The following is a 26,963-nucleotide window of genomic DNA, read 5'->3' on the forward strand; positions in this document are numbered from 1 at the left end:
CGCGCTCATGCTAGTCAGAGCTGGTATGAGGGCACTGCCTCGCCTCAGCCCTTCCTGGCTTTGGTTCCCCAAAACTGTAGCTGAAAGCCACACACCATCCCCTCCCTCTCCTATTCTTCCTTCTTTCCCACCCCCACAACGGCCCTTGAATGATGACTGGACTCATATCACTTAAGGTGACATTCAAGAGAGTGAGGAGGGTACATCAAGATTTGTGGGCAACCAAAAGAGGAAAGTCACCATCTAGAGGCCTCCACAGCATTGAGAATTGTTCTGATAAACCAGGAGACAACATCTGATAACTATGGGGGGTGGGGGTTAGGCAGAAGCTGTGGATTTTCTCAAGTTCGCTGGAATTTAGACATGGTGATTGAATGGTGGGATGCGACATTAAGTACATGAAATGAACTTACAAAGACGACAGGCATTGGAGATCAGGATAAAGTACTGCATCCCGCTGATCTGTGATCAGGACTCGCAAATGCTGACTTCGTTGGTGATGCCCCCTTTCTTTGATTTATTCATTCGCTAAATATTTAATGGGTTATACATTTTACAAACCAAGTCAATGAGTTGGAAAAAAATAATTTAATTTAGCTGTGACCTTCTGGGGCTCTGGGACTTTTGTTTGGGCCATGTTTAATGAGACTTCTTTTAGAGTCTAATGTTCTATGAACAGTTGGTCCAAGTTACAACATGTTCATTAGTTTGCTAGAACAATAACAAAGCGCCACAAACTGTCTTAAAATGTCTTGTCTCACCATTCTGCCGGCTAGAAGTCTGAGATCAAGGTGTTGACAGTTTATTCCTTCTGAGGGCTGGGAGGGAAGGATCTATTCAAGGCCTCTCTCCTTGGTTTGTAGGTCTTATCCCTGTGACTTCACATCATTTTCTCTGTGTGTGTATCTCTGTGTCCAAATTTATTCTTTTTATAAGAATGTTAGTCATATTGGATTAGGGCCCACCCTAATGACCTCACTTTAATGCGATTGCATCTGTTATGACCCTATTTCCAAATAAGGTCATACTTTGAGGTAAAGGGTGGGGGTTAGGATTTTGTATGAATCTGAGGACACAGTTACCATAACAGCATGCTAATTTTGTACTTGATGGACTTTTTTTCCTTTCTTTTTTTAAGATTGTACATGGCAAGTCAAAGCAAATGATCGAAGCTTCCACGAACAGCCTCATTTTATGACCACAAAGTTCTTTTGTATTAAGGAGAGCAAATACGCAGTAAGTTGATTTTAACTGCCTAAGTAATCTTTACTAAAAGCCAGTTTTTTTTCAGTGGCTGTCATGCACCTGCCCTAGCTTCTGGTGGTGGTCAACAATTTTGAACATTCCTTGTCTTCCAGAAGCATCACTCTCATCTCTCCCTCTGTCTTCACTTGGCCTTCTCTCTGTGTCCAATTTTCTCCTTCTAAGAACAGCAGTCCATGGAGTAGGGCTCACCTTAATCCAGGACTCTCTCATTGTAACTTGATTACATCTGCAAAGATCCTATTTCCAAATATGATGATATTCACAGGATTGGGGTTAGGACTGGAACATATCTCTTGGGGCACACAGTTCAACCCACGACGGTGTCTTTTCTTCTTTCTTACACGGTAGCCTCCATCCCTCCGCCTTAAATAAAAGTGAGGTTCCTGCTTTGTCCCCCATATTGATGTCTCCTTTTGTCCCGGTTTTCTAAGAGGTTCTAAGGGTTCAAGGTTCTGACGGCAGGGCCCATTTGGTCCCAGTTGGATTTGCCAGAGTCTTTGGAGGTGAAATGTCTGCATCTTGATACTGTCTCTGACATAAGCCTCCAAGGAGTCTTTTTGAGGTCTGGTTAGAATGAAAGCTTAAAGGAAATCTCAGTATCTTTCTGACCAAGAAATGATGTCTTTGTGTCACTGAAGGCCATAGGACTCAGTGACTTTTGCAGATGTGTGTACATTGTGATAAATGCATGGTGTGACTTAGAATAACTTTCTTATTTTTTCCAACAGAATAATGCAATTAAAACGTACAAGTATAATGCGTTTACCTTTCTACCAATGAATTTGTTTGAGCAGTTTAAGAGAGCAGCCAATTTCTATTTCCTGGTCCTTCTTATCCTACAGGTAATGCCCTTTGATATCTTAAATCTATTTTGAATTATGGTGAGTCAATAACACTTCAGTCATGGGTGCATATAATGTGAATAATCTTGAAAATTTTCCTATTAACATCAGAGTTCTACACATAAGGGAACATGCCTCATACACAGAACCAGCTCATTCGGTGTTAAATGAATAGGGAAAGGGAGCAAACAGAAATCTTATTTGAAGTCTTTTTTTTTTTTTTAAGTTCAATTTTATACTGATGTGAATGTTAAAACTGGTTTCCCTGAAGCGAATAAAGTTAACATTTTAATTTTGTAAAATTATTTGTACCTTAAAATTAAATCTATTGTTTATGCTTGCCCTTTATTTATTTAGATGACTAATTTCCCCAAGAATATTATTGATTTTTTATTAATATTTTGGTCATAAATTTGAAACTATTTTTATGAACTGGATTTACATTAGAAAAGGCCTATGCTTTTTCTTTAATTGTGGCAAAAAATTCACTTATCTGCAGAGCATTCATTTGATCCGTTTAGGAACTATTTTTATAATCAAGGGAACTCTACACCCTCTAGTTACCACTTGGCGTATCAGCCTTTAGCATCTCACGTGCAGATTACAAAGCCTAGCATATCTACTTGGGTTTTATCCGATTCTTTATATCAAGCATTGGACTTGGAAGAAGGTCTTTCTTATCTGCTGGGGTTCACCCAGTAAGGTTTTGTGAAGATGGTAGCATGTGTGTATGTGTGTGGGGGAGAGAGGGAGAAATGGATACTCCACAGATTTTGTAGAATATAAAACCTGATGACTTGATAGTACAGGCTGGTCCTGTTATCAAGAGAGACCTTTGAGATAGGCTTGTGTTGAGATAAACACTACAAACCATAAAACGTAGCTATGTGATAAGTAGGCTGTTTTCTCCTCACGTCTAGTAGGGAAAAGGGGAGCTGCACATAATGACGGCAATGTGGGGAATGCTCTTTCTCTCTTCCAACCGCTCCAATTATCTCAAAGTATAGCAATCCACATTAGGGTAATAGTAATAGCCTTGGACAGCCCTTTACTTGCATTGTTACTTCACTTATGCTCTGAGTTGAGTATTATCATAACTTCCATTTTGCAGAGAAGAGCTGAGGTTTGGTGAGGCGAAGAAACTTGCTCAAAGTCCCATATCCATAAGTGATAGAAATGCGGAGGACTTGAATCCAGGAATTTGACTCGAAAGCTTGTCATTTTAACCAGTACATTATATGCCCCAATGATCAATAGGCCAGTTACGAGAGATCTTCACTAAACTTGCTTCCCAGTCTTTTGTTCCAACTTGGTGGAGGCGGGGCTTCCTGTAAGGCCAGCCTCTTTCTTGGCTGGACCAATAGCAATGACTATGAAGGAAGTACTTTCTTCTAGTGCCCCCAAAGATGCCCACCCAACCACTAGCTTTCTGAGGCAACCACTACCTCCTGCCATCTTTGCCTCCATCAGAGACCCCAGGCTAAGCAACCAGTAATGTAAAGGCTGCTGCTTTACATTAGCACCTGGTGCATGACGTGGTAAGGATTTCCCACACACTCCTCACTGCCCCCTCCCTGTTAATTATGATTTCACACAAAAATTGGAGCAGTTCTCTGTTTTTGGAGCAAGTTCTCTTTTTTAGATGCCATGCTACAAAGCCTCCTTGGTGTCCAGTTAAGGTCACAATGAGACAGTTCCAGAAGCTACTGTCCTCTGTGCTATGTTCCAGGAGGCCAGAAACTAGAGAGATTGTGAGAAGAGGGTTGGCTGGGTGCTTAGATGCCTTTTCTGCATGCTCTGCAGGATATAGACTTCAGTGGTGATGGCGACTGGACTTCAAATCAGCAAGTTTAGAATTAGCAGTTAGTCACCCGTAGATCAGCTCTACCTTCATGGACACACACGTATGCCTTTTTATTTCTTCCAGGCAATCCCTCAGATCACAACCCTGGCATGGTATACCACCCTGGTGCCCTTACTTTTGGTGCTGGGCATCACAGCCATCAAAGATCTGGTGGACGACGTGGTAAGGATTTCCCACACACCTTCCTCTCCCACGGCTACAATCTCCTTTTTTTTAGTTTGGCATTCATACCTTACCGTTTGAGATTACTCAAATAACATTTCCCCATCTCTCTTCTAAAGGCTCGCCATAAGATGGATAACGAAATCAACAACAGGTCGTGTGAAGTCATTAAGGATGGCAGGTACTGTGCCTTTTAATTGGTACCCTAGTTACAAGGCTGTCATGGGTAAATATGTAACATGAAAGCATACTTAGAGATAACCATTTGAACTTAGAAGTCTATCAACTGCATGTACCCATTCATTGTAAGGCCTTTCTTAACTTACTAAGACGTTGTACTCCCTTTGTGGTCTGGAGGCCGTCCCCAAATTGGATTACGGGAGGTTGCTGTTTGGGCTGTGTCATCAGCTTTCTTGTGTTTACACAACTCCTTCAGCCCAAATGTGCTGCTCCCATCTCTGCTAGTCCCAAACTACTAGTTCAGGGCTCGGCTCAAATGTCTTGACTCTTGACTCTGCCCTCATTCTCCAGTTAAAGTGATTTCTCCTTCACTGCACTTGCAGAGTGTTTGTTCTCATCCTTCTCATTATGATCTGAATGTTATTAGAATTATTCATCTCACCTTCTCCACCGAACTGTAAGTTTCTTGAGGAGAATGCCCTGGGTGTTTGTTTTTGTGTCCACTAGAGCCTCCAACACATACAAAATGCTCAAGAAATGCTTCAATTACTACAGTCAACTGTGACCCAAGTGCCAACTCACAGACCAGTAATAAGTTGTTTAGCACGGGTCTTGAGGGAGAACTACAAAGTCAAGTGCTAAAAATAGTGACTCAGGCCCAATTCAAAGACTTTCTATGTGTCAACACTGAGGAACATAACCTGATTTAAAGCCACACTTTCACTGTGTCTAATTTGAATGTAGATGACGTCAATCTATGACTATGTTTAGATGGCTTTATTTCTCCTCACAAATAATGGATTCTGTTCCAAGGTTGCCTTTCAAGTCCCTTAGAATCACTGTTCTGAAGGGTGATGAGAATCACAGGTCACCCACACCACTCTGGCTAACTAGCCTTCAGCCTGGGGAAGAGTAGCTCTGAGTTGCCTTGAATTTGGGGGTCTTGGGTGCATATCAGGCAGGGCTGTGGAGTGGGGTCAAAGCCAAGTCAGGACTTGAGTGTCAATGGGGCAGGGTGGCAGGGGCCTCCTAAGGGGAATGGGCACATCACAGTGGAAGAGTCCAACGGAATGGCCTCTGACACCCACAAAGAGCCATGGCAAGAAGGAGTTAACTATTCACTTACCATTTGCGACACACATGCAAATTACTCATTTACAATTTTAGAGATATCAAGATGTAAAGTAACAACGATTTCAGTTTTGGAAAGAGAAGCAAAAATTTTTTTAAATCCTGGGATGAAGAATTGTGTATTAAATTCTTATAAAATTGGGGAAACTGGGATGTAAGCCTATATTTAAAATGTATTTTAAATCTCCAGGTCTTTTTTAATCCATAAATTCATGGAAGACAAACATAGTAATTGGATTTCTGCCTCCAAAAAACTTAAGCTTTTTAGTTGTTGTAGGTTCATAATGTCTGTTGGAGATAACTTTTCTGTATGTGAAAACCTTTAAAACAGACTATATCTGAAAACTTGTTAAAGTTGATTTGCTAGAAATTTAGTTAGATATTCCTATGCAATTTAATATCGAAGATAGTCACCTTTTTATTTATTTTACATTTTATCAGAATCCTTATTAGACTTATAAAAGTGACACACACTCATTAAAAAGATAATTTAGACTTTAAAGTTCCATGAGGTTTCCAAGTGGTCCCTGTGGGAGCCATGTGTTCCTGTCCTGGGACCACCTGGGACCTGCAGCCGAGGAGGTGATGGATAACGGAGGTGAAAGAGAACAGAAGAGGCAGGAGCACAGGACATGAGCAAAAACAAAAGGGAGTGGCATGTATCCCCTTGCCACACATTTAAGTAGCTCCCATTAACCGTTCATTACATGATGTAGGATGGTAAGAACACATCAAAGTTGTCACCATATCACTGCTTCCATCAGAGGATGATATGATTCTCATAACCACTTAATGTGGTTACATCATCAAATGGCTGAGCTTTTAGTGAAACTTTTCCCTCAAGTTTATGTGTGATTTACATGTTTTCCCAGCATCTTGGGCTTCCTGAAAGAATAATCCCAAATCTCTTGCCAGTCACTTTTTAAAATCCAATAAACTGTCTTTATTTTTAATGTTTAGATTCAAAATTGCCAAGTGGAAGGAGATTCAAGTTGGAGATGTTATTCGTCTGAAGAAAAATGATTTTGTTCCGGTAAGTGAACACACTCTGCCTCTCTCGTTCCTTTTTCCCCCCATCTGATCTGAAGCTCAGTTTTGCCTTGGGGGTGGGATCTGTGTGTCATTGGTGTTTTTTGTTTCCAACAGGCTGACATCCTGCTTCTGTCCAGCTCTGAACCTAACAGCCTCTGCTATGTCGAAACGGCTGAACTGGATGGGTGAGTGGGTGTTAGCTGGACCTGTCTTAAAGCTGACCTTGGAAGGCATGTTCATTGCATTGAAAGCTGTGCTCTCTGGACAAGAAGACCTATGAGCCGGCCTTTCCTCTACTACTTGCTTTCGGTCCAGCTGTGCCTTAATCCACCAACCTCTCTGTTCCATCTGTCAAGTGGTGCTCTCAAACCTGCCTTTCTCCCACCTTTCAGGGAAGGTAAAAGGATTGGTGGCAGAATGTATGTCTGAATCCTCTGTAAACTTCTGAGCAGTGTCCAGACACATATCAATGACTAGTAACATAATCTTTAGAAAAACAGGGAAAGATTTTTAAAGTCTTTGCCAACAGACAGTTTTGAACTCTCCCTTTGATTATTATGCTCCCTTTTGAAAGAGAGTGAAGTTCTGGTTTTTGACCAGTTTTCAATACGTTTATTGAGTGCCTACTTAGTTACATTAGCTTTATGTATTACCTCATTTAATGTCTTTGACAACTGTATATGACAAGTATTATTACCTCAACATTACCCGTCAGGAGACTGAGGCACAGGAGGTGACGTAGCCTGCCCAAGGTCACAGAGTAAGTGGCAGAGTTGGGACACCACTCCCCTGTGCTCCTCTCAAGGCTAGTGCTGTATTTTCCACTCTGACATAAACACCTTCTCTCACACCTTAGCTATGCATAAGCTTCTTTATGGAGAGCTGAATCATCTGTGTAATACCCAGGTCTTCCTTTGTTCTAGAAGTCAATCGGTTGATTGTTCGGTCTTAACTATAAAACAGCTATTATTCCCATGTGTGAGAATAATGAGTGGGTGGGACATGCCAAATATTGGGGGTAAGGTTTACCACCTCCTTTCTCAGAATTATCTTTTCAAAGATATGGGATCCAGTTATTCATTCCAAAAAACAGTAAGTTGATAGGGTTTAGATATTTTCTGTAACAAATATGTTTTGTGGAATCATCTTAGGTTGACTAAATATTAAAGCTGAGTTTTTAAACAGCAGCTTTGATCGTCTAAGCTGGTGGTTAAGAGTTAAGGTAAGAGGAGGAAGAGAAGTTTCTGGGCGCCTCTGACCAGCAGGAATGGCCCAGAATAACAAACAGCAGAGCGGCCCAACATGCCCCAAGTTGGGAGTTTTTCTCTAGTTCAGGGGATAACCTCCTCCAAACCTGAAGTTTAAAGGTGAGCAGAAAGTTTGAAAATAGAAAAAGCTAATTATTTAGGAGGCTCAATGTTATTTTGTACAATTTTCTTTATATTCCCTTTCAAACTCCAAAGTGTATTCATTCTTTTTTTTTCTCTCTCTCTCTTTAGAGAAACCAATTTAAAGTTCAAAATGGCACTTGAAATCACACACCAATATCTCCAAAAAGAAAATTCACTGGCAACCTTCGATGGTTTGTGGAAACACATCTTACTTTGTTTTAAATTTTAGTTGCTCAGTTCAGTCCCTGTTAATTAAAAACAGAAAATCTTTTCTATGTGAGTACTTATGTGAATCATTTTTTTTTTTTTTTAAAGGTTTTGTTGAATGTGAAGAGCCCAATAACCGCCTAGATAAGTTTACAGGAACACTCTTTTGGAGAAGCACAAGTTTTTCTTTGGATGCTGATAAAATTTTGTTACGTGGCTGTGTAATTAGGAACACCGAGTTCTGCCATGGATTAGTCATTTTTGCAGGTACTTTCAGAGTTTCTTGGGAAATCGATCTGATAGGCGCTTTCAAGATTTAAAGGCGGGGATTCCTTTCCTGTTCTTTCTCCATCAAAACCAAACGAAGAGTAATTTGACTGATATGCCAGTGAATTGATTTTCCCAATTGTTGATTGCATTGAATTTTCCACTTTTAGGTGCTGACTCTAAAATAATGAGGAATAGTGGGAAAACCAGATTTAAAAGAACTAAAATTGATTACTTGATGAACTACATGGTTTATACGGTATTTATTTTCTTTTTCCATTGATGAGAGGCTAGATTGCTGTCTCTTGGTCTACTTTTATTGTGTGTTTTTCTAATGCAAAGAAACCTTAGTTTTGTAGGCCAGGTACAAAAATACATGAGGCACTTCAAGGTTGGATGGGGGGAAGAGGATTCCCTCACTTTTTCTCAGAATTGCCACACTTCTAATAGGAGAATTCCCTTGGGAATAGAAATTCCAGTTGTAGGGTGCCCTAGGTGATTATTTTGATGACTGCAGTGGCCATTTGGGAAACCAGGGAGCCCTAGATAAATTAGTGGGGCTGGGCTCCTGAAGTCGAGGTAGGGTTGATTTTACTGCTCTTAGTTTCCCATAGGGGTAGTGCTCTTAAAAGCTACCTTTTCAAATATATGGTGATCGAAGGAGAACTGACTCTGGGTGGTGAACACACAATGGGATTTATAGATGATGTAATACAGAATTGTACACCTGAAATCTATGTAACTTTACTAATAATTGTCACCCCAATAAACTTTAATTTAAAAAAAATCTAACTTTTCCCCCCAACCTATACTGTATAAGTCCAAATATAAGGCAAGCCTAAATTGAAGTTGTGTTGAGGGGTCCCCAAGACCACCCCCAGATTTGATGACTCACTAGGAGAATTGCCAGAATTCAGCATCTAGTTGTACTCATAGTTATGACATATAATTTATTACAAAGCAAGATCAGCAAAGACAAAAGGCTCATGGGACAAAGTCTGGAGGAAACCAGACACAAGCTTCCAAGAGTCCTCTCCCAGTTGAGTCATACACACACAAGACACACTGAATTCCCCAAGCAACAATTTGTGACAGCGCATGTGAGATGTTTGCTCTACAAGAGAAGCTCATTAGAGACTCAATGCCTGGTGTTTCTGTTTTTCATTTTTCAATTACAGTTGACATTCATTATTATATTGGTTATAGGTGTACAGCATGGCAGTTAGACATTTATATAATTTATGACGTGATCCTCCCGATAAGTCTAGTACCCACTTGACACCATATATAGTTATTACAATATTATTGACTGTATTCCCTATGCTGTACTTTACATCCCCATGACTGTTTTGAGCTGCCAATTTGTACTTAATCCCTTCACCTTTTTCATGCTGCCTCACTCATCTAATGCCTGGGGTTTTACTGGGGTCTGGTCATGTGGGCACCATCTGCCTGGCATGACCAAAATTCCAGATCCTCCCCAAAGGAATGTGGGTGATCAGCAAAACCCAGATAGTTTCACACAAACAGATATAGTGAGCCATTCTTATCAGAGAATAAGAAATAAGGAATCAGGAAACTGTCCCAAAACCTTAAGTTCCCAGGTGACCCGAATCTTGCAAGCAGGCCTTCTAAGGATAGCAGGCCTGCTATGTTAACTCTTGTGCACATAGGGTGGTCCCAAATATTAAGCCATTTTTCAATTTCCCAAAGAGAATTAATTTTTTTCCAAGTATTTAGTTTAATTTGAATATATAAACTTTTAGGAAATATATAATACGGTACTATAACTACATATACATGTTTAAAATCATATGAGAGTAGTAATTTAAGAAACAATTCTTTTTTTTCCCTGCTCTCACATTTCATGAAAACTTTATTTGAATTTTTCATGTGCATCTTCAGTGTCATTGTCATGGCTATGGCCAGAGCCCTCACAAGTCCATCGTCTCTCCTTCTGTGCCCATTTGTTTTGAGATACGGCACTTTTGGAATCTGTGTCCAGAAATTTAAATCTGCCCCTGGAAATTTTATGACTACCCCCAAATACCCAAATGCTACTAAGATAGTTGACTACTTTTTTATTCATCCCTTAAGTATATAATCATAATTTCTACAACAACTTACTATATTGCTTCTTAAATGATCTTAAACCTTAAGCGATCATTCAATCTTCAGGCATAATTACCCATATCTAGGTGAAATTTTGTCGCCTTCTTGAAATCATTTCCATCAAACATTATCTAGAAGCATCCCATTAAACATTGTTTGAAATTGTCTTATACTCAGGTATCTCTACCAGACAGCATGTTGTTGTTCAAAGTATAAGTAATTGAGAGACTGCCATGTGTTATGAGGGTGTTTAAGGATTTGAATATAAAACACTGCCTTCTCTTCTGAGAGATAACTTTGGAATAAAATCTCACCTCATATGTGGAATGTAGGATAAATCAGTCAGTCCATCATAGACATCAAATAGACTTTCAAAGCATTCTTATGGCATTGTTTTTCTTTGAAATGTGTTGTTTTATAACTACTAAATTATAAACATGTAAAGCATTGAGTAAGGTCAGTTAGCATCTGTGAGATGCGTAGGGGGGACATCCTTCTTCAGAATACACTTACATGTTGTATGTCTTCTAGATCTTTGTGGTTCTTAGCCTGCTTTCTGCTGGTCTCGCCATTGGCCATGCTTACTGGGAAGCTCAAGTTGGCAATTATTCTTGGTACCTCTATGATGGAGAAGACTTTACCCCCTCCTACCGTGGATTCCTAAATTTCTGGGGCTACATAATTGTTCTAAACACCATGGTGCCCATCTCTCTCTATGTCAGGTAAGGCTGGCTACACTTTGGCCTTTTGCTTTAAGGGAAGATTGCAGTACATTTTTATAACCAAGCGCCTTCTTTTCTAGGAGTAATTGTTTCAAAGGTCATAAGGAAGAAGTCAGAAAATAACTTTCATTTTAGAATTGGGGGTCATAGAGGGGAGAGAAGTTAATATTGAGTGTCTGCTTGGTGCCAGGCACAGTATCTTCTATCTCAACTTCTTTACAGATAAGACTATTGGAGTTCAGAGGTCAAACGCTACCCCTGTAGTCACTCGCTTGGTAAGATTCCTTCTCTGTGAGCTCCAAAACCCAAGCTTCAGAAAGAGCCTGGGAGAAGGTGAAGATTTAGATGTTTGCTTTTCAAGAGCTTTCCTAACCTCTTGTCTGCCTCTAACTTATTACCATCTCTCACACCCATTCCTTGTAAAACTCACTGGGCTTCCTGGCTACTACCTCCCAATGGGGATGTCACTCTCTGGGCCCCCCTTCCACCTCTCAAAAGGTTCTGTCGCTCATCTCAATCTCAGTCACAACCACAATAAGAGAGTCAAGAGTCATGTCTCTGACAAATGGTATTCTCCTTGTTTTGTAATATTTCTTCCTTTGTTCACTTTTTTTCCCTTTAATACCAAGTTCACTGTCACTGTTCAATTGGATTTTAGAACTTTGGGAGAGGGATTGCGCCTTGAAGTATATTCAACAGCTAGAGTCTGCTCTTAGTTTCAGTAAGTAATAGCCCAGAAGCATACAAGGTCACATACATGCTTGTAATTAGAAGCATTCATTTTATTTTAATTTTATTACCTGTGCATTTATTTTCTTTTTAATTTTATTACATGTAGTTACTATTGTTCTTTTTTAACATGAAGTAAAGGCCTGGGGAGCCATCTGTTTGCAGGTACTTGAAGAAAAACTGAAGATGAGTTTTACCTTTGTCAAGGGACCTTGCACATAGATTATTTTTTTCTAAAACTGCAAATATATTTTATAAAATAAACTGTATATGTAGTTTGGGGTTTGAAAAAACTCATGTGACTAATGTGATTACTTTATTTCTCTTGGAAAATAAAGGTCCTTTTAAAGAATAAGTCAGATCAGGTCATTCCAGATAGCATCTGTGCTTTGTTTTCAATCCTACAGTAGCTTTCCGTCTCATTCAGAATAAACTCATTGAGGCCACACTATGACCCACGAGGCCCAGTGTGATCTGGGGCTCTGCCCTCCTCCACCCCTGACCAAAACCTCCAGCACCTCCCTGGGCTCCTGCCTCTCTAGCCTCCTCGATACTTTCAGTGGTGCCAGTTCCTGCCGCAGAACCTTTGGACCTGCTGTTATCTCTGCCTGGAACATTCTTCCCTCCATATCTACATAGCTGCTCTTTTATTTCCTTCAGGGCTCTGCTCAAGCACCACCTTACAACCTTGGCCTTTCCTGACCCACTCTATCTTAAATATCACTTCCATTCCTGGTTGGTCTCCATGTCCCCTTACCCTGCTTTGATTTTCTGCAGAGAATTCTCACTACCTGATACATACATACATATATACATATATGTGTGTGTGTGTGTGTATATATATATATATATAATTTACATACATATGTGTGTGTGTGTGTATATATATATATAATTTACATACATATGTGTGTGTGTGTGTATATATTATATATATATATAATATACATATATATATATAATATATACATATATATAATTTACTGGTTTATTTATTGGTCTGATTCTAGTAGAAGGTAACCTGCCTGAGAGTAGGGATTTTGCCTGTTTTATTTACTGATGTGCTCCCTTTACCTAAAAATGGTGCCTGGCACATAGTAGGCACTCAGGAAGTATTTATGGGAGGAGGGAAGGAAGGAGTTATTTCCCCATCTGTTTAACTTGTTATAAGTCATCCTTTGCCCACTTAATAGTTATTGGATATGTAGACAGTTTCCTTATAACTGAGATATATTTAATCACTTATAGTTTTAAAATGAGGTGATCCTCTTAGAATATCTTATTTTGGAATTATATAACCTTATAAGAATTTAGAAAAATACTAAATGATGTTTTACAATGTGGAATCATGATTTAAGGGTTATTTGCCGAAAACCCTTCCCTACTCAAGAGCACAAGGGGTCTGTAACCTAGTGGACCCTCACTCTTTTTACACTACGATCGGGGCAAAGGTGAACATGGCCATTCCAGTTGTCCCCGGGTGTGATGGAGAATGAGAGAAGAGAGAGTAGGGATTGCCACATCACGCGTAGTACCTGCAGTGCTGCCACGCCACCTGTCCCACTGGGCTGTGTTTATACTGGGGCACCATGGCCATGGCTGGATGTGCTCAGGGGTGAGTGGGAAATTACATTGAACAGGGTGCTTTGGCCCTAAAGCTGGAGTAAAATGTGTTTAGTTAGGAAAACATAGAGGCTGAGCACCTGGCTTGTGTCTTTGTAGATAAGCAATTTGCTCCTCTAAGCATAAATGAGGATAAAATCCACTACCTGCCACTTATGTCTGAGAACTTCACTGAGCGTAATCTTTTGTCTTCCTAGTGTGGAAGTGATCCGTCTTGGACAGAGTTACTTCATCAACTGGGACCTGCAGATGTACTACCCTGAGAAGGACACGCCCGCAAAGGCGAGAACCACCACGCTGAATGAGCAGCTGGGGCAGATCCATTACATTTTCTCTGATAAGACGGGAACACTCACACAAAATATCATGACCTTTAAAAAGTGCTGCATCAACGGACAAGTATACGGTGAGCGGAAGCCATTATTCGATCCCTGGGCATGTGTGCCCAGAGCCTGCCTTCCCAGGACTGCTAGTACCACTCCCAGTACTGAGCCGTGTGGTCACCGTGGGCTGAGTTCTGAAGCAGTGTCACTGGTGGCAGTGGAAACACATGATGGGAGAGGTTAGCAGTCAGACATAGGCACACGGTCCTCGAAAAATTAAACTTAACACGACCATGTGATCCAGCAATCCCGCTTCTGGGTGTATACCCAAAAGAACTGAAAGTGGGGACTCAAAGAGATATCTGCACCCCCGTGTTCACAGGTACATTATTTACAGTAGCTAAAGGGTGGGGGCAGCCCAAGTGTCCATCGATGGATGGAAGGATAAAGAAAATGTGCTATATATACACAATGGAAGATTATTCAGTCTTGGAAGGAAATTCTGGGATGGATGGAAATTCTGGAAATTCTGTAACATGGAAGAACCTTGAGGACATTATGCTAAGTGAAACAAGCTAGCCACAAAAGCACAAATACTCGATTCCACTTATGTGAGGTATCTAGAACAGTCAAATTTGTGGAGGCAGAAAGGAGAATGATGGTTGCCGGGGGCTCAGGGGAGGGGGCAGTGGGGAGTTACTGTTTAATGAGAACTGAGTTTCAGTTTTACCAGATGAACAGCTATGCGGATGGATGGTGGTGATGGCTGCACAACAGTAATTGCCACTTAATGCCAATGAACTAACTGTCCACTTAAAAATGGTTAAGATGGTCAATTTTATGTCATGTATATTTTGCCACAATTATTTTTTAAGTTGATTTCCATTCTAATATTCTGTAATGTGCTGTATATTTATAAAAATATTAAGGCTAATGCTGTGTTCAATTAGAGTGCTCTAATTTTTAAATAAAGACTTAATGTAATTTTTTAAAACCATGAGAACACCATATGCCTTCCACTTGTCGAAAACCTTAAACTGTTTTCACATCAGAAGCATGTGTGAGGAAGGTGGGACGCTGGGGAGTTGAGGAAATGGTTCTCCAGTGGCTGTGCCTTCTGAGCTGGGGTAGCTAAAACACTTCAATGGACATGATTCTGGCCCCAAGTATACAGGAACGTATATCTGAAACTCTAGACCAGGAGTCAGGAAACTTCTGTAAAGAGCCAGACAGCAAATAGCTTAGCCTTTACAGGCCATGTGGGGACTGTATCAAATAGTCTTCATAGTTGTATTTTTGCTTGTTATTTTATAATTTTTGGAAAGTGTAAAAACCATTCTTAACTCGAGGGCTGTCCAGAAACAATTCTGTACAACCACCACCATAGACCCAAAGCGAGATGAGGAGAGACCTCTGGACACAGGTGGAGACTCAACTTGTTTTGTCCTGTTTCTTTCTCAGGAGACAATCGGGATGCTTCTCAGCACACTCATAGCAAAATAGAGGTGAGTCCTTTAATGTAAGGAATTGTTGGGGCTGTGTTTTAGATTCCTAGGGCTGCTATAACGAATTACCACAAATTGGGTGGCTTAAAACAACAGAAATTATTCTCTCATAGCCCTAGAGGCCAGAAGGCTGAAATCAAAGTTGTCAGCAGGGCCATGCTCCCTCTGAAGGCTCTAGGGAAGAATTCTTCCTTGCCTCTTCCAGCTTCTGGTGGTTGCGTGCAGTCCTTGGTGTTCCTTGGCTTATAGATGCAACACTCAAATGTCTGCCTCTGTTGTCATATGGTGTTCTCCTTGTGTGTGTGTGTCCAAATTTCTCTACTCTTATAAAGGTCATTAGATTAGGACCCACCCCAATCCAGTATAACCTCATCTTAACTTGATTACATCTGCAGAGACCTTGTTTCCAAATAAGGTCATTCCCAGGTACCAGGGGTTAGGACTTCAGCATATCTTTTTTTGGGGGGTGAAGAGGTGGGGGAGGGGAACACAATTCAACCCACGACAGGGTGTCTTTTTGTCTTAAGACATGTGTGAGTCTTTTGACAGTTAAGAATGTGTTAAAATCCTACAGTGATTTTTGCATAAAGTCTTGGTTTCGAAGAAAAGTTCATATCATTTGCTAAGCCCAAGTTGGTGTTTTTTTTAAACTATGTTTTCTTTTCCTTTTCCACTTCTTTAGGAAGTTGATTTTAGCTGGAATATATATGCTGATGGAAAGTTTGAGTTTCATGACCATTATCTCATTGAGCAAATCCAGTCAGGGAAAGAGCCGGAAGTGCGACAGTTCTTCTTCCTGCTTGCAGCTTGTCACACGGTCATGGTGGACAGAATTGATGGTGAGTGCTCTTCTCGCACCTCAGACACGAGACCATTTTTTTAGTGTACAGGTAACTTGTGCTTGAGATTCAAATGCATATCAAGGTATATGCAGGACAGATTTGTCTCATTTTCACTCAAGCAATGAATCCTTGTGAGTACCTGCCACTAAGTAGATGGGGTAGGAAAGCATGAAACAAGGTCTTGGCCTCTGAAAATTTACATCATCTCCATAGCTATAGCTCCAGCTGTGTTTATCACTCTGTAAATGAAATCTTATCACTGAAAGAAATGGTTACCTCTTGAATTATCATAGAAGAATCAAAATCTTCCCACTGTATTGTTACTTGACGTTTATTGATAGTGAAGAGTCAAACCTTATCTGGATCGTAAGTGGAGTTTAAACTTGGGCCATCTTTTCTACAAGATACTTTCTGAGATAAACTTTTATTTCCTGGATTCAGATCTGTCTAGTGTTTGAAATAATACCAGCCAAAGCTGAGGCCTCCTTCGCGTGCCTTTCTCATTTGCAGAAGCAGAATTAATGTACCTTTGCATGGGAACAAGCAAACATGACTTGTGCACTCCTTTGCAGAATTCTTAAATGCAGTTTGTGCAGTTTGTCCAGTGTCAGTGAAAGCTAGTCATTTCCTCAAATGTGAACATAATGACAAATTATATAAATAGACATATACATTGTGGAAAGAGCAAAAGCAATTCTGTTGGCATGTTTCTGTATATGAAGGTCCCTCTGTTTCTGATCCTGAAGTTTCATATGTAATACATATTAAACTCTAGAGAAGGGATATGCATAAACACTAAGTGTGTAAAAGCTGTAGGTGATATCTTGCAGCATGTTTCAAAGGAACCCATTCTCCAAGGGTGAATCTAATAGTGCAATAAAGGAAGATAACAGCAGAATTCAAATTGGGGTAGATTCATGGAAAGGGCTGATAGCTGGCAAAGTGGGGAAGATAGAAAGGGATCATACTATGTCACCAATGACCAAAGCAGAGGTCAAAGTCTCTCTGACTCGCTAAGCACATTTTACTCATGCAATAAGGAGCAAGGATGATTTGTTTAAGCAACTTGGTCCTCTTAGGTTTTGAGTCATTACTAGTAAATGATTCTACATTTTTTTCCCCTTTTTTGAACATCTGGTAGTGTCATTTTTAGAGCTAACCAGCCAACTTAGGCAAATGTTCATTAATCTTATGGTCTCTATTTTCTTCTTTCTCCTCTGGGATATTAATGGGAAGAGCTCTGGACTGTGTGCTGGAGATGGGCCGTCCCAGTTTGGATTCCTCTCATAACGCACAGTACAGACCAGGGTACCTGTCTGAGCACCAGCTTCCTCTGTGATGCAGGAAGAAGGTTGGAGTTCAAAGTCTCTTCCCACCTGACATTGGGCAGCTCTTTGTCCCACTGTCCGCTGAGGCAGAGTTTACCATCCTGAGGGATCCTTCCTCACACAGCATATGATAGGCAAACTCTAGGCAAATGTTCTAGCCATTGAGAATGGAGACAAGTTGGATTTCCAGGTGCAGAAGGTGAAAATAGAAATTGGTTTGGCTTTGATACAAAACGTACATTGAAAGTTTCCCTTGGAAGGGACCTTTGAGACCACTCCTCCAAGTTTTATAGGTGTTGAAATTTAGACCCAGGAAGCACAAGGAGCCGCCTAAGTGGTTAAAACTCAGCCTTCTACCATGATGGTGTGCCTTTGCTCTTCTGCTCTCACTGTCTCCCTTTTTAAAGAACAATGGAGAATGGGTTAGCCTTTTACGATGTAAAACATTGATAAGAGAGAGGGGAAACTCATATGTTGCCAACACATCTGACTAGTTCAACAGACGGTTTGTGTGGCCTGAGTGTTGACTACACACCGGGCACAAAGTGGGTGAAGTGTGGAGAGGCTACGTTGGTTTTCTATGCTCTGTTACCAGTTACAACTCAGTGGCTGAAAACACACGTTCATTAGCTCACAGTTCTTTCGACCATAAATCTGGCCATGGCATGAGTGGATTCTCTGCTCAGGATCTCATTAAAATCAAGGCCAGCCCATGTTCTCATCTGGAGCTCAGCATCCTCTTCCAAGCTGTATATGACAGGCAATTGCTCTAGTCACTGAGAATGGAGACAAGTTAGATTTCCAGATGCAGGAGGTTAAAAGAGGTGTGGTTGTGGCCAAATTCAGTTCTCTGTGGTTGTAGGACTGAGGTCTCTATTTCCTTGCTGGCTGTCAGCTGGGGCTGCTCTCTGCCCCTCCTTGTCACATGGTTCCCTCCATCTTCAAAGCCAGCAGTGGAGACTCTCCCTTCCATCAAACCCCTTTCATGCATCAAATTTCTCTCACTAGGAAATGTCCCTTTTAATGATTGACCTAATTAGTTGGGAATACCCAGAGGCATTCTGAAGGTCAACTGATTTGGATCTTGATTACTCCTGCAAAATCCCGTCCTGTTAGTACCTAGATTAGTGTTTGTTTGAATAACTGGAAGAAGGTGTGTGTACACCAGGGGAGTGGGAACCTTGGGGCCACCTTAGACTCCTGCCTCCCTCAGAGTCCATGTGAGAACAGAGTGTGAAAGAGTTGGAGGTCTTTTCTTTATCTACAGGTCTTTAAGTTGGGATGTGCCATGATTAGAGAGCTGTATTTTGTAGGAGGTTGGAACGGGGAGACATGGAAGCTCGGTGCAGAAGCTGAGCGCCTAGATTGGGGGGTCTTTGGGAAGGCTGAGGAAGCCATGAATGTGGGGGACATTCGGCAAGTGATTTGAAGGGGGGAGAGATGACTGAGGGGAAAGAATTGTCTGAAAGCTAACTTGTTTCAAAGCTGGGGACTAGGAGACTAGAAGTGCTGTTACCAACCACAGGGAGCTTTGGAATCGGACTGATGAGAAATGGGGTGCGTAGGTTGAGCGTCAGTTTCATGATCCGTGAATTAGTCCATAAAAGAAAAGACGTTCTCTCTGGTTGTCTCTGAGTGTGCAGTAGTTTTTTTTCAGAAATGGTTTCAGAGGGCTCTTTTTCAGTCCAGGTTTTCTCCTGCAAACATAAAGTTGGGATTTGGGCCAGGTCTCCGAGGCTCCTCCTCCCAACTCTATTAGCCTCGAGTCCTGTGGTTCCATTCGTAGAACAAAATGGAAGGTTTGGTGTTTTTTAATGATAAAAATATCAGTGTTTGCTCCAGATATGATTGTCTTACTCATGGGAACTTGGTCACCTTTTATCATTTTGTTTCTTGTGTTGGAAATAAGTTTGCCATCAGTATGATGCAATATACGTATCTCTGTGCCAGCTAAGCTTGGTGGGTGGGGGTGCTGTGTTCTCACTGCTGCTTGTTTAGCTCTGGTTAAATATTTTGCCCTCTGGTGTGTGCGTATGTTTGTAGAATGGCTATTTTAGCAAGTACATTCGTAACTTCTGCTGTGTGACTTTCTGGGTGAACAAATAGAGAGGGAGAGAACCTAAAGTATCATCTTTAATCACTCATTGGGAAGTGATTAATGTAGACTTCATTAGAATGAACCATCTGCGCAGGTATGTGAAGGAAGGGGGGAGGGAAGGGGTGTTCAGCTTTACCTGCAGCCCTTCACCCCGGAGTCGTCTCCCCTTCCACAGGGACTGAGGGTGGGAAAAGCTGCCCATCCATCCCTGGCCTGCATCCTGGTCAAACCTTGTTGCAAAACTAAATGGCTTTTCTTGTCAAATTCATCTGCCCATAGAAATGCTTTTTTTTTTTTTTTCTCTGCTTTGAGGCAGAAGAACTAGAGTAGCAAAATAGAAAATCTTCGATAGGCAAAGTACTTTTCAAGCTGTTCACTGAAGTGAACATGTGTATGGAGACAAGCATATGGCTCAGTGAATTTTCACAAACTGAATTCTACTCCCTTGTCGTGAGCACTAGATTTTGAAAAACACAACGTTGTCAGTCCCCTAGCAGTCCCTTTTGTGTTCCCTTCCAGCCACTGCCCCTCCGAGGGTAACTACTGTCCTGACTTGGAATAGCGCTGGTTAGCTTTGTCAGCGTTGGCCCTAACGTAATGGGATCACATATGTATGCTTGTATGTCTGACTATTTTTCACTCAACATGGTGAGTTCTGTTCCTGTTGTCAAAATGTAGTTACGACTAGAAGGCAGTTTTCCATTATTTAACTTTTTTAAAAATTTTTTAAAACTGTTTATTTATTTTAAGTGTGTTTTTCCAAGACCCATCAGCTCCAAGTCAAGTAGTTGTTTCAATCTAGTTGTGGAGGGTGCAGCTCACAGTGGCCCATGTGGGAATCGAACTGGCAACCTTGTTGTTAAGAGCACCGCACTCTAACCAACTGAGTTAACCGGCCGCCCCCATTATTTAACTTTTAAAACATCAAGATACTGAACAGATGAACAAATTGTGAGTTGCTTTTTTTCTTTAATATGAGAATATAGTTAAGGTGAGGTTATCACACTCTTCTAGAGGGAAGATAAACTGGTATAACCCTTTTGGAAAACAAATGAGTAATATATACCAACAGGCTTAAAAATTGTCAGGATTCTCTAGCTCAGTATTTTCACTACTTGGATGCTGTCCTTAGACAATAAAGTCAGAAAAACCTTTATACACACATGAAAAGGACATTATTACAGTGTTATTTTTGAGAGCAAAAATTTTGGAAATGAATTAAAGGCCGGTAACAGTGAAACGGTGCCATGTTTCCTTTCATTAAAATAAGGTTTAGAAAGCATTTTTAAAGCTATAGCAGCATGCTGAAATATAATGTTAAAATAATCAGGATATAAATGTAGATTCAGTATGATGGAAACTATTGCAAAAATAGGCCTTTTCAAAAGGACTGCAAGGAATTATAACAAAATGTCAGCAGTGTTATTTCCTCTGAATGGTGGGATTATGGGAATATTTCTCCTATTCTTGGTCAATTCTTTTTAACTTCTAGTTTATGTTTATAAGTAGAAATCTTTAAAGTTTAAAAGGTATTCATGTCGGCACACCCTTTAGGAGTCAATGACTCATCTTGGGGCTGTTTGGGCCGTGCAATCAGCACATCCTCACTCCCCACCTGGACTCTTGGTGGCGTTACAGCTTGTGTGCTTTTGTCTTCTGCCCCCATTGTTAGGTCAGCTCAACTACCAGGCAGCCTCTCCGGATGAAGGCGCTCTGGTAAGCGCCGCCAGGAACTTTGGCTTTGCCTTCCTCGCCCGGACCCAGAACACGATCACCATCAGTGAGTTGGGCACTGAGAGGACCTACAACGTTCTTGCCATTTTGGACTTCAACAGTGACCGCAAGCGAATGTCTATCATTGGTAGGTCTCTCTGAAGAGGGTGTCTGTGAATCACTCACTTCGAGGCTGCCTGTTGCACATTTTCTTTAGCGACACCAGGACAAAGCTGCCTATGAATGAACTTCTTGGCTCCTAGGAGATTTCCACAGACTTACTGAAATAAGTGTTTTTTCCTTTCTTCTGCCCGTGGCCCATTATCCACAGGGACAATTGCCGTGTATCTGAATCCTGCAAATGTTAACATTCAACGATATGGGCTGTCAGCTGTTGAATCTGGGGTGGCAGATGTCACATGCTCCAAGCGGCAGCTGGACAGCTTGCAGCACTGCCCTCATGAGCTCTTACCTTGTGAGCCCCTCCACACACCTCCACTCTATACCTGATGTCCGGGATGGGAGAACACAGTAGGGGGGGAGTTCTGAGAGAAGCAAGGATGTGCTTCTGAACCCAAATCATCCCTCCAGGCCAGGCACATCACAACAGGCCATCACGTGGGGAAGATGATTACTTCCTAACATTGAAAGTTTTTAAGTTCATAATGTGAAATGATTGAAATCTTACGGGGAAATTGCAGACTGGTTTGGAGAACTGTACTCTCTTCCATGTTCACCAGCTGTTAGCACTGGCCACCTAGTCTTTTGTCAGGTTCATTATACAGAGGTTCTTGTCTGAACCATTTGAGAGTAAACAGCTCTAATGCCTTTTCCCCCTAAATAATTAAGTAAGTATTTCCTAAGAACAGAAACAGTCACATATATATATGTATGTATATATATATATATATATATATATATATATATATGTATGTATGTATATATATGTATAGAACAGTGATCAGAATCAGAAATTTTAATGTAATACAATAGTATTATCTAATCTATGAAATGTTTTCAAATTTTACCAGGAATTTCCTTCCTCACCCCCTCACCCCCATTACCCGTCTCACTCCATTCCTTCCTTTGTTTTTCTGTCTTTTCTATTCAGAATCTAACCCACGATCATACATTGCATTAGGTGATTGTTACTTTGGTCTCCTTTAATCTAAAAAAGTTCCTCAGCCCTTTTAAAATCTTTCATATACTGACATTTTTGAAAGGCGCAGGCTTGTTATTTTGTAGAAAACCTGATATTCCCTCATGATTATATTCAGGTAATGCATTTCAGGTCATGTTACATAGATTGGTGCTGTGTGCTGTCCAGCATACCCTGTTTCCCCGAAACTAAGACCTAGCCAGAATATCAGCTGTAATGCACCTTTTAGAGCAAACATTAATGTAAGACCCTTATTTTACTAGTATAATAGAAGACCGAGTCTGATATGATATGATATGATATGATATGATATGATATGATATGATATGATATGATATGATATGATATGATACCGGGTCTTATATGATATAATGTAATATAATATAGTATAATATAAGACTGAGTCTTATATTAATTTTTGCTCCAAAAGACGCATTAGAACTGATTGTCCAGCTAGGTCTTATTTTCGGGGAAACAGGGTATCACATCAGAAGGCATATGATTATCAGAGATGTTAGCTTTTGATCATTCATTTGGGTGGTGTCCAGAAGATTTCTCTACTATGAGATTGCATTTTTAACCAGTAACAAATAAAGGGTTAACTGTCTACTGAATTCTGACTAGCCTATTTTGCTGAGTGGTTTCTGTGTGCCTAGCACTGATCTAGGCTTATTAACATGCCTGGCATCTACCTTGGAGAACTTAAACTCGACTTAGCTATGAGGCACAGACTTACAGTTAAATTACTCACAGATCAAAAAAATCCAAGAAAATGGTCATGATGGCCTGAGAATTAAAGGCAGTAGTGTTATGGTTTTATAGGTAAGAAGTTGGCATGGACAGAGAAGGCTCTATGGAAGACATTTAGCTGGCACAGGACATGGAATGTACCAGAGAGTCAATAAGTATTGGCTTGAAAGAATAAGTAAGGATACAGAAAACGGAAGGAATTTTTTCTTATTTTTTTTCACTATTCTATACAGAGAGTGGTTTACCAGCGTTGTTGAGAGCAACATTTTTGTAGGTGCACTGATGATTTTAAATTAATGGTGAATTATGTGCACAACAACACTTCAAATTAACTTTATCAATGTAGTTTTCTGTTAAGAAATCAAACCTAACTTTGTGATTTGTTTTTCCTTCCCTTGCTACTAGTAAGAACCCCGGAAGGCAACATCAGGCTTTATTGTAAAGGTGCTGACACTGTCATTTATGAACGGTTACATCAAATGAGTCCGATAAAACAAGAGACGCAGGATGCCCTGGATGTAAGTCTCACTTTCACACTTTATGCTACAAATTCCAAACTTACTTTCTGGTAGTGTTTCTTAGGCTCGAGACAAAGCTGTATGTTACTTGCCAATCCTTTGTCCTGGTGTGGTTGAGTGGAAAGGGCACCACAGTAGCAATATGGCAGGCTGGTTCCTCTTCTGTCCCTGCTCCTGACTTCCTGGAAGTTTATCAGGGTGCCCTTTCCCAGCATCTAGGTTGGCAGACTCTGTGGATGGGCCCGGGGAATGACTGGTCTCTCTTCCAGTGACCTTGCGCAAGCTACATAACCATACTGAGCTGTAGTCTTAATATCTGTGTGGACCCCCAGAACTCCACCAACCTCCTGGTGTATATCGAAGGAAAGAAAGCATCCGTATGTGATGGGGCATGACAAAGCAGTATGTTAGATAATTGAGTTCTGATACTTTGGAGAGTGAATCAGTTTGGTCTTCGCTACTTCCAACTTATATTCTGAGAGGACTATGTACTTAATCCCGTGATACTGCAATTATTCAGAATGCTTCTGGGAATGTCTCTTGTGGGACTGCCTACCAATCCTCATGTTGTTTTGGTGCTATATAAAGATGGCAAAGAAGTGTGGAGGCTATCCGGCAGACCTGGTTGGTGTCCCAGTTCTGCCTCTTTGCTTGCTTTGTGTCCCTTGGGAAATTGCTTGATGTCTCAGATTAATCAATTGCCTATATGAAATAGGAAGAGGATAATTCATACCCTGGAGGGTTGTTGCAAGGGAAAGCATCTTGCACAGTTCCCAGCACTTAGTAAGTGCTTAATAAAGGGTAGTCTCTTTCCTTTACCTCAAGGGTCTGCTTGAGCTTTGGAGCCAGCCAGTGCTCCTTCAGAAAGAAGCCTGAGGAATATGCTGTTTGCTAATTGGGGTCACATTTTAAGCTTAGATATGCTGTTGAAGCAGTTGCAACGGGTAATTTTCCATGAGGATATGAACAATGGCAATTTAATCAAACAAATGCAGAACCTTCCAAAGAATCTTTGAAAGCAAACACTTAGCTAGGTGAACCAGTTCTGCCATCATGGCTAGACAAATGTGACAGTGAAGTAATGAAATGTTTTTAGTGGTTCATATTTAAACTATTTAAAATAGTTTAAATCCGTTCACCATGATTAAAATTTCCAGACACTCTTTTGCATTAAAATGTTTCATCTCAGCTTTAACAGTGGCTCATGTATTTCAGAATTGGTTTGAGGAAACAATGCTCAGTTGAGAGTTCATAGTTGATTGGACTTGTAACAGTTTGTGGGAACAAATTATAAAGTTGTCAGTTCTGTGTTTACATCAGTAGCACCCCAAAGCAGCTCCCATCCTCCGTTCTTTTCTTAATCATTAAGAGAAAAAGGTCTTCTTCACTCTAGTGACTTGATTTAGAAGAAAGATAGACATCTCTTTTTAACTAATTTGGGAACTTAGAAATACAGTCCTAGGATCCCAAGGAGACTTAAAAAACAAAGCATTTGTTTAATCTCTATAAAATATATTTGTACGAATCCGAGCTTTTTCGTGGTCTCTTTTTAAACTCTCCTATTTTATTATTTCAAGTAAGATTTCAAACTTGATCTTGAATTACACATAGTTAACTATCTTTTGTGTGGATGGATTGTCTTTTAAATAAAACAGATCTTTGCAAATGAGACTCTTAGGACCCTGTGCCTTTGCTACAAGGAAATTGAAGAAAAAGACTATGAAGAATGGAATAAAAAGTTTATGGCTGCCAGTGTGGCTTCAACCAACCGGGACGAAGCCCTTGATAAAGTATATGAGGAGATTGAAAAAGACTTAATTGTGAGTTTTCACCTTCATAACATTTTCACTGATATTCTAAACAGAATTAGAAATTTCAGTTTCTTAATTTTGATATCATGCTTAAAAGACCTTTTTTTTTTTTAAAGATTTTATTGGGGAAGGGGAAGAGGACTTTATTGGGGAACAGTGTGTACTTCCAGGACTTTTTTCCAAGTCAAGTTGTTGTCCTTTCAATCTTAGCTATGGAGGGTGCCATTCCGCTTCAAGTTGTTATCCTTTCAGTCTTAGTTGTGGAGGGCGCAGCTCAGCTCCAGGTCCAGTTGCCGTTGCTAGTTGCAGGGGGCGCAGCCCACCATCCCTTGCGGGAGTTGAGGAATCGAACTGGCAACCTTTGTGGTTGAGAGGATGCGCTCCAACCAACTGAGCCATCCGGGAGCTCAGCAGCAGCTCAGTTCAAGGTGCCATGTTCAATCTTAGTTGCAGGGGGCAGAGCCCACCATCCCTTGTGGGACTCGAGGAATTGAACTGGCAACCTTGTGGTTGAGAGCCCACTGGCCCATGTGGGAATTGAACCGGCAGCCTTTGGAGTTAGGAGCACGGAGTTCCAACTGCCTGAGCCACCGGGCCGACCCTAAAAGATCATTTTAACCTCAGCATTTGAAACTGATACAATGGAACTAGGTCGTACGAATTTCTTTTGTTCCATAAGCAACATAGAAATTGCTATATGAGATACCAAAAAACAGAAAACGTTAAAAAATGTTTTATTCTGATTTTATTATTTTTGTTATTTATTAAAATTCATTATGATTTTTACACAATAACAAGTCAGTATATACTTAGTATTTTGTGAGAATTATTGAAACGTTTTATATTTTGCAAAATCTTGAAACAAGAAAAATTTACCATTTGTAAATGAAAATTTTCAGTTTGATACTTACTGTCTATAGAGTATAGATTAATGGGAAATATTCAACAAATAGTATTGAGCTTTAGCAAGAATTAGCTTATGTCTGCGTAAAGTAACATATGCACAATGAAAGTGTATTTTTAATGTCCTTGATGTTGTACTTGCATTTTTTTGTCTTGGTAAATTACTTGAAGAAAACAGGTTTTGGCTGTTTTGGTTTGCGGTGCGAAGCATGGCAACCTTCTGTGTTAACACTGGCCATGATCCCCAGTGGAGCACCAACGGGGGTGTAAGCCTTCTGTTTGCAGGTAGGCAAACAGCTATTACAGAACATTTTTGGCTTATTTGCTCATTCTTTTTTTTTTTTTAATGTACATTTCAGCTATTGGGAGCTACAGCTATTGAAGACAAGCTACAGGATGGAGTCCCAGAAACTATCTCAAAACTTGCAAAAGCTGACATTAAGATCTGGGTGCTTACTGGAGACAAAAAAGGTAACTCATTGTGT

At 40.5% G+C, this 26,963-nt stretch overlaps 1 protein-coding gene across 2 annotated transcripts in view; it reads left to right on the forward strand.

The window, feature by feature from the left end:
• Positions 1-26,963, forward strand: part of ATP8B1 (ATPase phospholipid transporting 8B1) — a 114,314-nt gene that overhangs the window by 70,695 nt on the left and 16,656 nt on the right. For both annotated transcript variants that reach the window (XM_074339910.1, XM_074339911.1), the window contains exons 3-19: positions 1,139-1,236; positions 1,995-2,108; positions 4,036-4,134; positions 4,254-4,315; positions 6,406-6,478; positions 6,592-6,662; positions 7,977-8,059; positions 8,184-8,342; positions 8,513-8,601; positions 10,986-11,176; positions 13,726-13,934; positions 15,313-15,356; positions 16,039-16,195; positions 21,297-21,485; positions 23,652-23,764; positions 25,420-25,584; positions 26,838-26,949. In XM_074339910.1, the coding sequence (XP_074196011.1) occupies positions 1,139-1,236; positions 1,995-2,108; positions 4,036-4,134; positions 4,254-4,315; positions 6,406-6,478; positions 6,592-6,662; positions 7,977-8,059; positions 8,184-8,342; positions 8,513-8,601; positions 10,986-11,176; positions 13,726-13,934; positions 15,313-15,356; positions 16,039-16,195; positions 21,297-21,485; positions 23,652-23,764; positions 25,420-25,584; positions 26,838-26,949 (2,028 nt within the window). The remainder of the gene's footprint in view (positions 1-1,138; positions 1,237-1,994; positions 2,109-4,035; positions 4,135-4,253; positions 4,316-6,405; positions 6,479-6,591; positions 6,663-7,976; positions 8,060-8,183; positions 8,343-8,512; positions 8,602-10,985; positions 11,177-13,725; positions 13,935-15,312; positions 15,357-16,038; positions 16,196-21,296; positions 21,486-23,651; positions 23,765-25,419; positions 25,585-26,837; positions 26,950-26,963) is intronic.

This window comes from Rhinolophus sinicus, linkage group LG09 (genome assembly GCF_036562045.2).
Source record: "Rhinolophus sinicus isolate RSC01 linkage group LG09, ASM3656204v1, whole genome shotgun sequence".
Classification (NCBI taxonomy): Eukaryota; Metazoa; Chordata; class Mammalia; order Chiroptera; family Rhinolophidae; genus Rhinolophus; species Rhinolophus sinicus.